Here is a 13,628-nt window from a genome sequence, read left to right as displayed (position 1 = left end):
CAGACTGAGTGCCAGCTCAGTCCATTGCTGCTTGTGTGCTGTAATGGGCCTCTGGCTCCGAGGAGGTGTGCTTAGAAGCAGATATTTGGTTAGTGCTCATGTAACGTGCTGCTGTTTTATTCCTGTAGAATCACTAGTTGGTCCCCTGCTTTTGCTTTGTCTGAGAAAGGGAATAGATCTGTGAGTACTTCAGCTTTTTGGAGGATTTGAGTTTTTTTTTCCTACCTAAGATAGAACCTTAAAGACAGTCTTGCTCACTTTCAGTGCATGTCCTGTGTGTTTGCAGTGCCAAGAGTCTCTTGCTGTTTGGAAAGCTGCCATCCCAGCTATTGATCACCCAGTGGTGATCAATAATCATTTTTTTTTTTTTTCCCTACATCAAAATATTTGATAAAATTAGCAATTGGATTCCTCAGCATTTTTTGTACCACAAATAGACTCCAGATATGTATTGCTGACAAGATGTTGATATTTTTAGGGTTGACACAGCACTCCCTGTTGCAGCCTGGGTAGGTGTGCACACTGAGCAGATGGAGGATGGCCGTGAGCTCCGGTGTGAGCCTGAGCGCAGCAGCAGAGGCAGTGCTTTGTGCTTCCCTTCATGCTGTGCTGGCAGTCTCCTGGCACTCTGGGGGGAAAAGAATTTGTTCTCTTCAGCAGAGAAAGAATAATAAAGCAGAATAGGAAGAAATTATTATTTTTTTCTTACGTTATGCTTTTTGTGCATATAGGTACCACCGTGACAAGTGGTACAGTTATAGGGTGACTGTGTGCAACGTGTTTAAAAAATAAAAGCCCAACTAATAGGGAACGTCCTTGTTCCCACTTCCCTTCTTCCCCCATAGGATTCCTGGAAGACTGAATGACAGGAGAACTCCCCTGGGAGAGCTGAACTGGATCTTCACAGCCATCACAGACACCATTGCGTGGAACGTGTTGCCTAGAGGTACGACTTGGGCAGGCAAAGCAAGTTTTCATCAGGAGGGAGTGTTGCTTATTCAAAGCAGGATGAAGAGTGAGAGAAACGAGACGCTGAAATAAGGAGAAAATTAAAGCTTAATATTGAAAGAACAGCTCAGGCATGATCTTGAGGCTACTTAAATTTTTTATATTCGTTCTTCTCAGCAGCAATTTCAGCAACATGATAATTAGAAACTAGGAAGGCTTTTTCCAGTGCTAATGTGGTTGCTTTAGCTTGAATAATTTTCTTACTGTATCTGGAGAAAGCAATCTGTTTTCTTGCAGCCTTTGTTAGCATCATGGAAAAAACAACTTTCTCTCTCTTTGCTGATAACACCGTGTATCTTTTGCTGAGTAACTTCACCCCATTTTTCAACCTCTGTTCTGCTCTGAGTTCCTTCTCTAGAGCGTGAGCGGCCAAATTTGTATACATTTGTATGCTAATGCTCATTGCTGCATAAATAGTTCTTTGCCCTTCTAGGAGATAGTTATCATTTGTTATCTTTTACTGTTCATGTTGGCTTTTCGTGAGCACATCAAGCTGCCAGTTAGTACTGCAGTTCTTTATTAAATGGTACACACAGGTCCTTTTCTCCCTTACAATTTCCAAATCACTAGAAGTGAAATTTTGTCCAGAAAGGGTAAATCCAGCCTGAGGTAGACAGTAATTACTTATTTTCATGTGAAATGCAGAGTAATAGCGATGTTTTAAGGGAACTCAGGGCAGATGTCCTTTAAGAGTTGGGATATCCTGCCACTAAAAGACTCTTATAGATTCTTTTGTTGTTGTTTGAATAAAATATTTACATATTTTTATCACTTAAGTGATTTTTACATAATACCTCGGGTACTGGAGTTACAAAGGTGCTCATCTGTGCTATCTCTTGACAGATCTTTTCCAGAAGCTCTTCAGGCAAGACTTGCTGGTGGCCAGTTTATTTCGTAACTTTCTCTTGGCAGAAAGAATTATGAGATCCTACAACTGTACCCCAGTCAGCAGCCCCCGCCTGCCCCCAACGTACATGCATGCAATGTGGTAAGTCACAGAGTTCCCTGTGCTGCAAAGGCTGCTGCTGCCTTTGGGAGCTTTGCCTGGGGAGCTGCAGCCATGAAAGATGGTTACTACTCAAATCTGCGCGGTGCTTTACTGATGAAGTCTGCGGATCAAAAATGAAAGAGCACGTGGCAGTGTAAATACCCATCTACTGATTTATTTCTTCTCTTTGCATACGTGCACGTGATGCAATTCTGTAATACAGAAGGTTCTATTCAGCTGTGTAATCGTTCATGCCAAATAGGAAGGGAATAGGACATCACCTTTATTTGCACGGAGCAAAGCTGATCCCCTCTGATTGCAAAGGGTGGGAGGCGTTGGGGGCCGAAGGGAGAAAATCATAACTTGCATTGTAGACTCTTTTGCTGCAGAGTTCATCTATTGTCACTGTTGCTTTTAAGATGATTAACAGAAATGGAGGTGGCACAGTTACATAAAGCCTCTTAAATGTGGTTTTGACTATCAAACAAGCATTCCATGAACGACAGCAATACAAATAATGTTAACAATAACAATAAAAATGCTTGCTTTGATTCTAGAACAGTGTAAAATTTGGCTAAGTACAAGCCAGTATAGTCAAGCTAATGCAATTCCTTTAGGAGAAACAGATAGCTGTGTGACTTGCTAAAGGCTGATAGCACGGCAGGTAAAGGTGACTGAGTGGGCTTAATATGCCTGTATTTTCAGATTCCTTTGGTAAGTTTTCTTCATTAAAACATAGAGGAAAATAAATGTAGTGGTGGTATGAGGTGATAACGATCAGTGCAAACCTGATCAGCATCAGTAAGTTCAGATTGCACTGAATGTTTCCTCTAAAAAAGGGAGATAGGATCATAGAGCCCCAGCAGCTTCGTGAGGTGCAGGCAAGGAGTTGGCATTTGCTGGTTGAATTAAGCTGCTTTCAGGATTGGAAAGCTTGGAGGTGATAGGATAGACGCTGGATGGAACCTTTAGCAGGTTGGCAGCCTTGCTGAGTGCATTGTGTGTTTGTATGTGGCAAAGTTCTCAAGTGCTCTGAATTAACAGCTCTGGAGGAAAATTACTTCAGTTGTTGTACATATGGGGATGGTCTTATCATTGTGTGCTGAACCACAGGAGTGAACCTCGGAAGTCCAGGATCCTGTTCTGTCTGTCACAGACCTGCTTGGTCCAATGGTGGATTCTAGAAAGGCTTTTTTCTCTTGTGTTCTTCTGCAAAATGGCACTAAAATACCATAATGAAGTCCTTCAGACCATTCCACAGGGTAGTTGCATTGTTGCTGCTTTTTAGGGTTTACCAAAAGAAGGAATTCTTTAGGAAAAGGCTTTTCTCCCTCTGAATCCCCAACACTGGCAAAGTTGAAAGTAAGTGAGTGGAGAGGATCCCTGCACACGTTTTTCTTCAGTGTCCTAAAAAAGGTGCAGTTTGAATCAAATCTACCAAAGGGGAAAATTCCACTTTTGTCAGAGGTGGCTCAGTTCTTTATTATGAACTTTCAGTAATGACAGATTTAGAAACTAATTTAGGCCTTGCTTAAATACTTTCTAAAAATAATCACCTGCGCTTACCTATCACTTTTCATTCAGCGCTTTCCTACTGGATTCCAGATCCTCCAAACCCATTTTATTTAGATCAGCTGGCTGAAAGCAGGGAGAGCTGCTAAAGGGGTGCTGAAAAGAACTGAAACTTTGGAGTGATTTGATAATCTGTGCTGATAAGTGGTGGAGGCTGCGTGGACGATGCACGATGTGGCTTCTGCTGGTGGTGAATGTGACTGGAGGCAGTGTGTCTGTCGGTGTTCTTCAAGGATCTGACCTCAAACTTTGGGGCTTCCCCACTCCTCGTCCTCTTCTTCCTCTCTTCTGTGCTTTCTGGGCGTTGCTTGTGTTTATGCTTTGTACCTTCATCTGTTCTCATGGAATGATGATCCTGCGTGCACCAAGTGCACCAAGTTCCTGGCTCAGGTTTGGCTTTGTTGCTTGTGGCCTCAGCGTGGCATGATGTTTAACTTCTCCAGTACAAACATGTATATATTCTCTCTTGCTTTATCCCCTGGACTTTGCTGTCCATTCACAGTGTCCAGAGAGGACTGGCACGTATGTCTGCTGTTACTGATGTGAGCCATTCTTCAGATTCAGAGCTGGGAAGCAAAGTAAAACGGGATCTACATGCAGACATGATTTGTATCCCAGCAGAAGGCTGACTGGAGAGGCCAAGTGCTTTTTCCTTAGTATTACGTTTTGCACCATCTTTTGCAGGAAAGGCCTAAGTTGACAGCAGCATTTTGCTGAAGTAGTAAGGCACACACAGACCCTTCTGGACTGCATGTGGTACCCTGATCTCAGCAGCAGCAGTGGGTGTACCCGGGGTGCTCCGTGCTGCCCTGCAGCTCCTTCTCTCTGGGAAACCCCCACAGTCAGGGAGAGGGGAGCACAAAGCCCCTGCAGCTCCTTAGAGGCCTTCTTCCTTTCACTGGCATGCTGTGTTTTACCTGCATTAGGTGTAAGCCCTCCCAAGCACATGCTGTTGGTATCTGTGCGGTGCCTTGTGCTGCAGGTCCCTGGCTGCTGTAGGCACTGTTATAATGCACGTATTAATATTAATATATATTGATTAACTGGCTGAGCTGTTCAGCTTTGAGAGTTGTTTTGTCTATTGTGCGGTACGAACAGGGGCCTGGTGCTCTGTCAGCATCTTGATCTCTGTTTTGATGGATTACAGTTTATACATTGCTGCTGTTGGCAGCAAGTTATGTTCACGGCCTTCGAAAAGACCCAATAATGTATTTAGAGATATTTCCTAAGCTGGGACATAGATTAAAAATGAAGTACCTTAATTACACCGTGGAAGAACTATGATTTGCCCATAATGGAAATATTGCAATAGTATATAAAGCAGGCGTGAAATTGTAGTTGAAAGAAAGTCGTAATGTACTGCAAATAAAATACGTGTGGAATTCCAGCTGAAAAGGAAGTCATAATACAGCAACCCAATTACAGGTGGAGAGGAGCAGCAGTCTTTGTGGCAGCAGTGCAGGGCAAGTGCAGCCTGCACCCTGATTTCTCAGAGAAATGAGTCTCTATTTAGGTACACGGAGCTCTCAGCATCTCAGGAGAAGGAAAGTGATTGTTTGAAAGGGTATTCGGAGCCGTTTGGCATTTGAAGGATGAGTTTAATTCAGATCACGCTGTTGCCCTAACCAGATTTTTTGTTTGCATCTGTGTTAACATCTCCCAGACCCATTTGTGGACTGCAGATAGTTTAACAGGGAGAAATATAGGACCAGAGCAGCAAAGTGTGTGCTCTAAGCTGTGGTTGGAGGAGGGGAACACAGTGGCAGAAGAAAGCAAGCTTTAGAGTTGTACCAGATATTCATAGCAATAAGTATTGCTTTAAAAATAGCTGTCTGAGCACCTGCCCAGCTGGTTCCTCTGAAGCAGGCTGAGTGGGTGCACGGTGTCACTGCTGAGCAGGTGAGCTTAGGCTGAGGTGCGTGCATTCAGTCGAACAGAACATGTTGTTGAGTTGTACTCGCAGAAAAGACAAACACAGGAATCTTACCCAACGTATTTGATGCAGACTGAAATATTTAACAGTTCCAGAAGTCCAAACTCTGAGCAGTAGCCCTGATGCCTGAGCCCTACACTGCAGACGGCTTCAGCTGCTCTGTAGCTGCTCCTTGGTACGACTGTCCCAGCAAGAACTATCATTTATCACTAATATTATGTGTGGTGCAATATAATATGAGCCATTCCCAGAAAAAGACATCAATATTACTTTATTAAAAAATGTGACATGAGAATTAAAAGCATTGGGCACTGACTCAGCCCAAGTGGAATGTAAGAAAATCTGCCTTGTGCTCTGCCAGCTGAGGTGGTGCCTGTGGGTGAAGAAAGACTAAAGCACATCTCTGTAAGCATGTTTCATTTATGCTGTTGGGGTATTACTGTGAGCTTCCAGTGCTGAATGTTTCATGGGTTTGCACGATAAAACCATTGCTGAGCAGAGCTGGCACGCTCTGCCTTCCCTTCTTTGTGCAAAAGTCCAAACTTTGCAGCACCTTGGGGGAAACAAAGTGAAGGCAGCTGGGTGAATTAGCATTAGAATATTAAAAGTTTAAACAGTCCCACTGCAGTGAGATTGGTGTTAGGAGCGGGCAGAGGTGGAGTCCATTAGCACACAAATGGGAACTTTGTGCTGAAGGGCTGAAGAGAACTGGAGCTGAAACATAAAGACAGGTATGAGTATTTTTATAATGGAGAAGAGCGTTTATGATTGAATTCAAGGGAGCTCTTTCCCTGCTGAGTTTTTATTGTGTAATGTCTTTTCGTTCTTAATTTTCATACACTCTGAGGTGTTGTATCCTGTCCTGGGATGATGGCTGGCACCCTGTCTGTTGAGAACCTTGTTGAAGGGATTGAGCAGTGCACATAGAGACGCAGGGCGTTGTTGGCTTGTTTTCTTTACAGGCTGTTTCTGTTGGCAGGTTCCATTGCTTCATCTGTATTTCAGAAAACAAAAGTACATTGCTGCCTTTTTTTGTTGTTTCAGTTGAGTCAATCTTCCAACTAAGAGAGAATTTAATATACATTTATTCCAAAATATACACAGGAGGTGCCAGCATCCAAGCATGCTCTGCTCAGTTTGGAACCCAAGCATCTCCTTTCCCTTCCCAACGCAGCTCAAAATCAATAACTTTGAATCCTTTCTTTCATAAGACTGCTTCACAGCACAGCATGGAGGAAACCACAAAGTGCTCGAGCCCCTTTTGAGACGTGGTTCTGTGAAACTTGCTCAGTCCCCAACAAGGACACGTGTGGCCCTGCTGTGAGTTGTTGTGTATGAAGCTTTAGAGCTCATGCTTTGGTGCTGGCAGCCTGCTGGCTGGGTTCCTCTAGGTGGGATGGAACCTTCACGTCACCTGCATCACTGGCTTCAGCCTGCAGGAAACGTTTGGCACTCAGGGATAGAAATGAGGATCCTTGAGGTTACATACGATCGTGTTAGGAGTAAAGGCGTGCAGGGCTTTAGTAGTAGTGATGCAGGGACATAGAAATAAACAGCTGGGTTTGGAGAAAACAAGCTGAAAATCCTGTTAGTGTTTGTAACGTGATTTTTGACATATCAGTGGTGTGTATCACACCTTCTGTTACGTGTGGGGTGGCTTCTAATTTAACAGCGGTGTGCAGAGAGCACGTCTTATGCTTTATGTACAGAGCAATTAGGACAGTGTAGTGTAAAATCCTCATTAATGTGCTGTTTAGCAGTGTGGTGAAGCTGGAACACGGCGATATTTCAGTTGGTTGGAGCCATTGGCTGCACTGTGGTGTCACCCTGCTTAGTTGGGGCTGAGGGGGTGATGGAGAGAATGCAATGGGGGGGAGAAAGGGACAGTGCTGAGGTGTTGCCAGGCTCCTATAGCTGATGCTGGGATAACAAATCTTCCATAGCACTTTGCAAACAGTAATCTCCATGAAGAAGGAAGAGAGGCAGTGATCTTCTGGGCTGGCTCTCATAAATCACTTGTAGGATGCGGTGGCACCCATTCCTGTGCCCCTGCTGCTCCTTAATTTATCTCCTGTTTGTGTGCTAAAGTGTAATATTAGTTGAGGGAGCATATCTACAAACTGCCCACCTTTCTGGATCCCTTTGGCATATTGAAACAGTCAATCACTTCCTACCCATCGCCAACAGCCATTATTTTCACGTCTCTACCAAATATTTTTTCCCCTCCTGTTTCTCTTCACTTTGTCAGTCCTTTACCTTCTTTTGTGGCTGATTTTTTACTCTTAATTACTGCAGGGCCTATTTAAAGCAGTTCTTTATTTTGCCCGTGCCATGAGTTAGCTATGTGACATCTCATTCATGAATTATGCAGCCCAAAGTCTCGCAAGCGACGTGTAGCTGCTCTTGTAGTAGTTGGGAGTAGCGTGATGCTTACTTCAGGCAAAACTGTTGTTTCCTGGTGTGTCTGGGTGGGTGGGCAGGTTTGCTGTCTCGTTTCTTACGGAAAAGAAGCAGAAACAACATGTTGGGCTACTTGGGAAAGGCTGGAGCATCATTTCAAGTAGTTGAATCGATGAGAATCCCTTAACGCAGTTGATGTTAATCAGTAGCTCTCTAGACTGTGATGAGCAGTAACAGGATTTTATATTGCTGGTTGCACTCTTTTAAAAGATTGAGTAACGTTAGCTATGTGGCTGCATTGATTTTTAATGGCTTGTTTTTTGAAGCGTAAGAAGAGATTTTGTTCTAATCTGCTTAAATCGCTTTTTAAATTTGGGGTTGTTCTTTCTGATAACATTTAAAACCTTTGGGAATTGACCCTGCAGGGCTGCTCCAGACATTTTTATAGCAGTATTAGTTCTTCTTACCTAAAATGACTTTGGAGCTCAGCATCTTAGTTCTGTGTCCCTGCAGTATAATGACCTACGCAGGATTCTTTTATAGGCAGCCAAAATCAGACCAGTTGTCTCTGATCTCCAAACCCTTTTTCCTCCCACCTCGTAAAACTCCTCTTGAAGGCAGTATTTATTGGTGTTTTCTGAGGTCTGACAGAGTTTCTTCAGGTGATATTCCCCATTCCTCCAAGCACTTCCAAGTCAGAAATGTTCATCCTTTGCTTGTGGCAAGATAATCTGTATAATTGGACTAATTGACTTTTCCTCCTCCACAAATAAATATCTCTCATCAGCTCCACACAAACATTTTGTCTCCAGCATGGGTCTTTATTGAGCATGTGGGAAGCATTTGTTGCCTGTGCTTTGATTATCTCTTGATTATCTCTTAATTATATTGGCAGCATACTGTCAAGTGGAGAAGGTGAACGCTGTGAAGCAGAGGGACGAGGTCTGGGACAACTAAAACAAGCTGCAGCTCTTGAACCCATGGAAAAATGCAGGATCCCTGTGGTTTATCTTTCCATTTAATTGGAGAGATTGGTTTTAGTTGAGAGTAGCTGCCAGTGAATCCAGTGGGATGGATTTGCTTGGTGGTTGTTCTAATGGGAGGCTTTGTCTGACTCCAGGCGAGGTGATTTAAGAACTTATTAGAGCAGGTAACTGAAATACGCCGCATTGATTATCACCTATGGCCTTCTGTCTGCAAGTGTGCCTGGGAGAAGAAGAATTGCTTAGCCTATTGATGGTAGCACATGATGGCCACAAGTCATTAAAGAGCTAATGTGTCTGGAGAGTAAATTAGTTTCTTTTGTTTAAGAAACCCATAGGGTGGTGGTTTAACTCACTAGCCTTTCAGAGTGCATAAATCCATATGCTACAATGGAAAGTGCCTGGAATGTCTACGTATAGAGCAGGGATAATGGTTCCTTGGGCAGTATGTACCTCTTTCACATACTTAGAGGTGTTTCAGGGACTCTGGAGATGAAATCCTTTTATTTCAGTCTGCTCCTCTTTCAGTTTGATTGTGAGCGTTTGGAAGCAGGTTGGTACCAATCTCATTTGCACTGCATCTGCCACAACAGCTTCCCTTGCCACTGCACGTGGTTTATGTGCTGTTAGTATTACAGATCACCATAGTTCAGCTATTCCATAGCCTGGTGGAGAAGTGTAAAAACAGGAAGGGGGAACACTGAGTGTTGTGCAGCCGATCTGACAGCACTGCTTTATCCGTATTCTTGTATGATATTGCTTATGAATAACTGCTGATAACTTCTCTTTCCTCTTTCACCTCTTTCTGTAGGCAAGCGTGGGACCTTGCTGTTGATATTTGCCTTTCCCAATTACCTACAATTATAGAGGAAGGAACTGCGTTTAGGGTAAGTCACATAATGTATCAAAATGTCTCCTTGTGTAACCCATTACTTGAAGCCCCAGCTCAGCACGTCGCTTTTTCTTATTGAATCTTGAATTTCATTGTTTTGGGTTTTTTGTTGGTTTTTTTTTTGGAAAACTGTAAATCCAGGTTCATCTCACTTAGAGAAATATATGTGGATTTGGAATATTCAGATCTAATTATAGCAAGCAGCAAGCATCCTATCTTCAAACATGAATTCGCTGCTGCAAGTGTACCCAAATAGATTCTGTAAACAGCTGCCATCTCCATGTAGATAGGAGTGAAGTTTCAGAGTTTTCTGGAATGCTTTTGTGATTGAGTTGGTTCAAAATTGGAAAAAAACAATCTGCCATAGCCGTACATTTTCTACTTTTTAAAGAGGTGTTCTTAAATTAAATGACTATTGCCACTGAAACAAGCATAAAAAGAAAAATAGACATCTGCTTTGTGCTTTTCTTCACAACCAGCACTTCTGGTGTGGCTGATTGGGCAGAAGTGTGGGATGTCATTGGGAAACATAGAAAGCCCAGAGCCCAGCAAGAGGAGAACGATGTGTGCATTGCCCCCTGCTCACAGAGCAGCTGGGGAGTTTGGGGGGCTACCTTTACAGCCTTGTAAATGCAACTGGAATAGAAGCAATTTTACTCCGACGTTCTTGTCTTATATTTACGATACCAACCTTCAGAAAGGCTTTCTGGCAGTGATTGCAGATGGTCTCCAAAGACTCGAGTACAGGAGGACAGCCAGTAACTTCCGCAAGCATGGGGGTTGATAAAGAAGCCCTTTAATTCTCCCACCTCTTTATTTCACCCTCTCTATGTGCTGCATTTTAAAATGTGCATAAATACAACTCTGCCAGCCTGTTCATTTTTATATCAGGTATCTGACAATATCAGTTGGGTACCTTTATGTTAGACCTGGATACCATCTCTACACCCGCAGTCACGTGAGTTGAAATTTACCAAATTTATGTGTATTCAGGGATGGAAGGAGGCAAATACTTGATTCAAAGGATCGGCACATGTCCTGCCTGGTTAATACTGTGTAGGTCTGTGCCTGTTCTGCAGAGAGGACCTGTTGAAGGTCTCCATCAGACACCTAGAGAAATAGTAGGAAACTTGGCTATTAGTTTAGGAGAAAGTGGAAGGGCTCAGCTTTACACTGTGACAAATGCTTGCAGAAGACAGGCAATTGCACATCTTTGATCTGTTCCTTGTGTTCTAATCAAAGTTTCGCCCTCACACCTTTGATTTATGCCAGCAGGAAGCGGTGTTTATCAGCAGAGGTTGGCAGCTGCTGGGCAGCAGTAATCTGGGCAACAGTGGTAGTTTGGGGTGAGGAGAGCATTTATGTTCCTGAGGTCAGACCACCATTTCATAACAGGGCCGCCCGGTGAGTCACAGCATCACCTGCTGCCAGCCCTCCCTCCATCCCTGCCACTGCTGCAGGCTGGGTGCCTGGGCTGGCCTGACCTGGATGAAGCAGCTGGTAATCTCTTCAGGGCTGGTTTGTTTCAGCAGCACATAATAAACCACGTGCTCCTGGCTTCTGCTTATTGTCTAGCTGTAATTTGCTACTCAGACCTGCAAAATATAATAATTTGCTGGAGCCAAGCCTGCAGACTAATGGGGGAGTGGGCTCCTGGCAGCTCGGAGTGGGCATGAGTTCCTGATCCCACCTCTTCCCTGTCTTCACCCCTCAGCTTCATTTCCATCTGGGTTTGTGGATGGGGTCAGTGTTCTCTCACACAACTCTGTGCAAAAGGAAGCACTGGGGATGCTGCCCTGGCCAGGGATGTTGCTGAGCCCCAGGGCTGTCCAGGAGCACACCGGGAGCTCTGGGGACTCTGTCACATTATTGACCACTCACCATTGCTGTTAGGAGAGCAGAGGTGTTGGATGCACCCAAGCAGCCTCCTGGTACTTCAGTGTCACATCTCCCCAAGAACTCTTTATTTCATCAGCCAGTGAACCTGCCTCATCAAAGCAAAGCCATAGCTGCATCGTGCTTTCCAAAGCCTGCGGTATTTTCTTTTCTCCTGCATGTCTAGCAGTACCACAAGCCAATGTTACAGGATTTTCCATGGTGCTTTTCACACTAATGTCTAAGCACCAAAGCCCAGCTGAGAGGTATTAGCTGATGCTGGGAGCTCATCCCACCTGATGAACTTCAGGAGGGCAGTGTTAAATGTACTGAATGCTGCAGCACTCTGTGTGCTACTTCTGTGCACGTTTACCCACACTGCCAGGACATCTCTGTTGGTGGATTATCACTCATTATATTAGTGGATTCAGTACTGTAAGTAAACTTTCTGTTCTTTGTTTGCCTACACAAAGTGCTGGGACTGTGTTCACTGTGCTGGGCAGAGGCAGCACTGTGTGCCACGGGAGTGAAAGCTGCCTCTGCAGAGCAGATGAAGGCAGTTCTGCTGTGGTTGCTTCTTGTGTGGAAGGGATTAGCTGGATTTCCCCAAGAGCTTTTGTGATATCTTTTCCAGTTTCTCTGCTTTTTCCTTCTTTTTCAAACACATTAGTTTTAATGTATATTTAAAGGGAACTGCATCTGATCAGTCTCTGGGAAAAAAAAAATTACATTAAAAAGCAAACCAAGCAAACATCTGCCAATTACTGTTTTTACAACCAATGCACCGTGCGTGAGCCCACAGATGCTAAATCTAGTTGCTTTCCTCAGTTCAGAGTCAAACATGCCGTCTGTATCCTTGTTCCAACAGCACAGCCCCTTCTTCGCAGAGCAGCTGACTGCATTCCAGGTATGGCTGACGATGGGTGTGGAGAACCGCAACCCCCCGGAGCAGCTGCCCATCGTCCTGCAGGTGAGCAGCCCTGGCTACAGAAATGCCTGAGCTCCTCCAGGGTTACCGAGGGCTGATGACATGCCTGCTAGATCTGTGCAGATGAGGACAAGGTGCTTTTCTTCCCCCACGCCTTCCCTTTCTGTTGAGCACAGCTTGCCGTGGCCCTGTTTGTGGCTCCAGCAGTATGGGGCTGTGCTGCCTCGTGTTTTGCTCTTAAGTAGCAAGACTTTTTTGCAGAGTAGCACATCTTTGTTGTTTTCTCCTCTTATATCCCAGCCATTTCAGGCAGAGACTTTATCTTCTGCCTGCTTTCACAAAATGAGCATTACTGCAGTGTAAATAGCTTGGAAATAGATTATTTTTCTGTGCTGCTGGTACAGCCTGGAAAGTGTTGTCTTTAATGGGATGCTGAAATTTTGTTGCAAGAACATAGAAACAAGTCTCTGAAGACCATGCCTGGAAGGAACATAGGGTTCTGGTAGACATCTGCTTAGATGAGATGAAATTCATTTTTAGAAAGGAGAAGTAAATCCAGAGGAAACAACACCTCATTTCAAGTCACCTTTTATCCAAGAGAAATATGGCAGTTGTTCATCTGTTCTTGCCCTCCCCTCTCCACCTGTTTGCATTGACAGAAATACAAACCCTTACTGAGATTGCTGTGGTCTCTTCTCAATCACACAACAAAATTTAAAGTCTTCCTGTTTAAAGAAGTACGATTCCAATCACTTATCCAGAGACCTGTGATTTCTTTCACTAAATGTGAGAAGACTTGCCTTCCCTGTTAGCTGCCAGCTTGTTCTGTGACTGACAGCACCATCAATCATTGTGAGACCGAATCTTAATTTCCCTGAGCCTTCCAAGTCTTGAGAGATCAGCTGGATAAACAAATGTAAGGTTTATCTCGGTCACTGCAATAGGAGAAGGCAGGCTTCTGCTCCAGCACCAACTTTGCTGCTTTCCAGTGGATTATTTGGCACCGGAGGGCTCTGCAGCAGCTTAACCTTGCAGTGGAATTGAGAGGT

General features: G+C 44.1%; 1 protein-coding gene across 4 annotated transcripts in view; it reads left to right on the top strand.

The window, feature by feature from the left end:
• RPTOR (regulatory associated protein of MTOR complex 1) overlaps window positions 1-13,628 on the top strand; it is a 118,624-nt gene that overhangs the window by 50,760 nt on the left and 54,236 nt on the right. For all 4 annotated transcript variants that reach the window (XM_042894866.1, XM_042894865.1, XM_042894864.1 and 1 more), the window contains exons 8-11: window positions 846-946; window positions 1,852-1,996; window positions 9,696-9,771; window positions 12,520-12,621. In XM_042894866.1, coding sequence (XP_042750800.1) covers window positions 846-946; window positions 1,852-1,996; window positions 9,696-9,771; window positions 12,520-12,621 — 424 coding nt within the window. The remainder of the gene's footprint in view (window positions 1-845; window positions 947-1,851; window positions 1,997-9,695; window positions 9,772-12,519; window positions 12,622-13,628) is intronic.

This window comes from Lagopus leucura, unplaced genomic scaffold (assembly GCF_019238085.1).
Source record: "Lagopus leucura isolate 7727_CA_CO unplaced genomic scaffold, USGS_WTPT01 111-10_obj-0_obj, whole genome shotgun sequence".
NCBI classification, from domain to species: Eukaryota; Metazoa; Chordata; class Aves; order Galliformes; family Phasianidae; genus Lagopus; species Lagopus leucura.
Note: the sequence above shows the minus strand (reverse complement) of the source record. Positions and strands in the feature narration are given on the sequence as shown.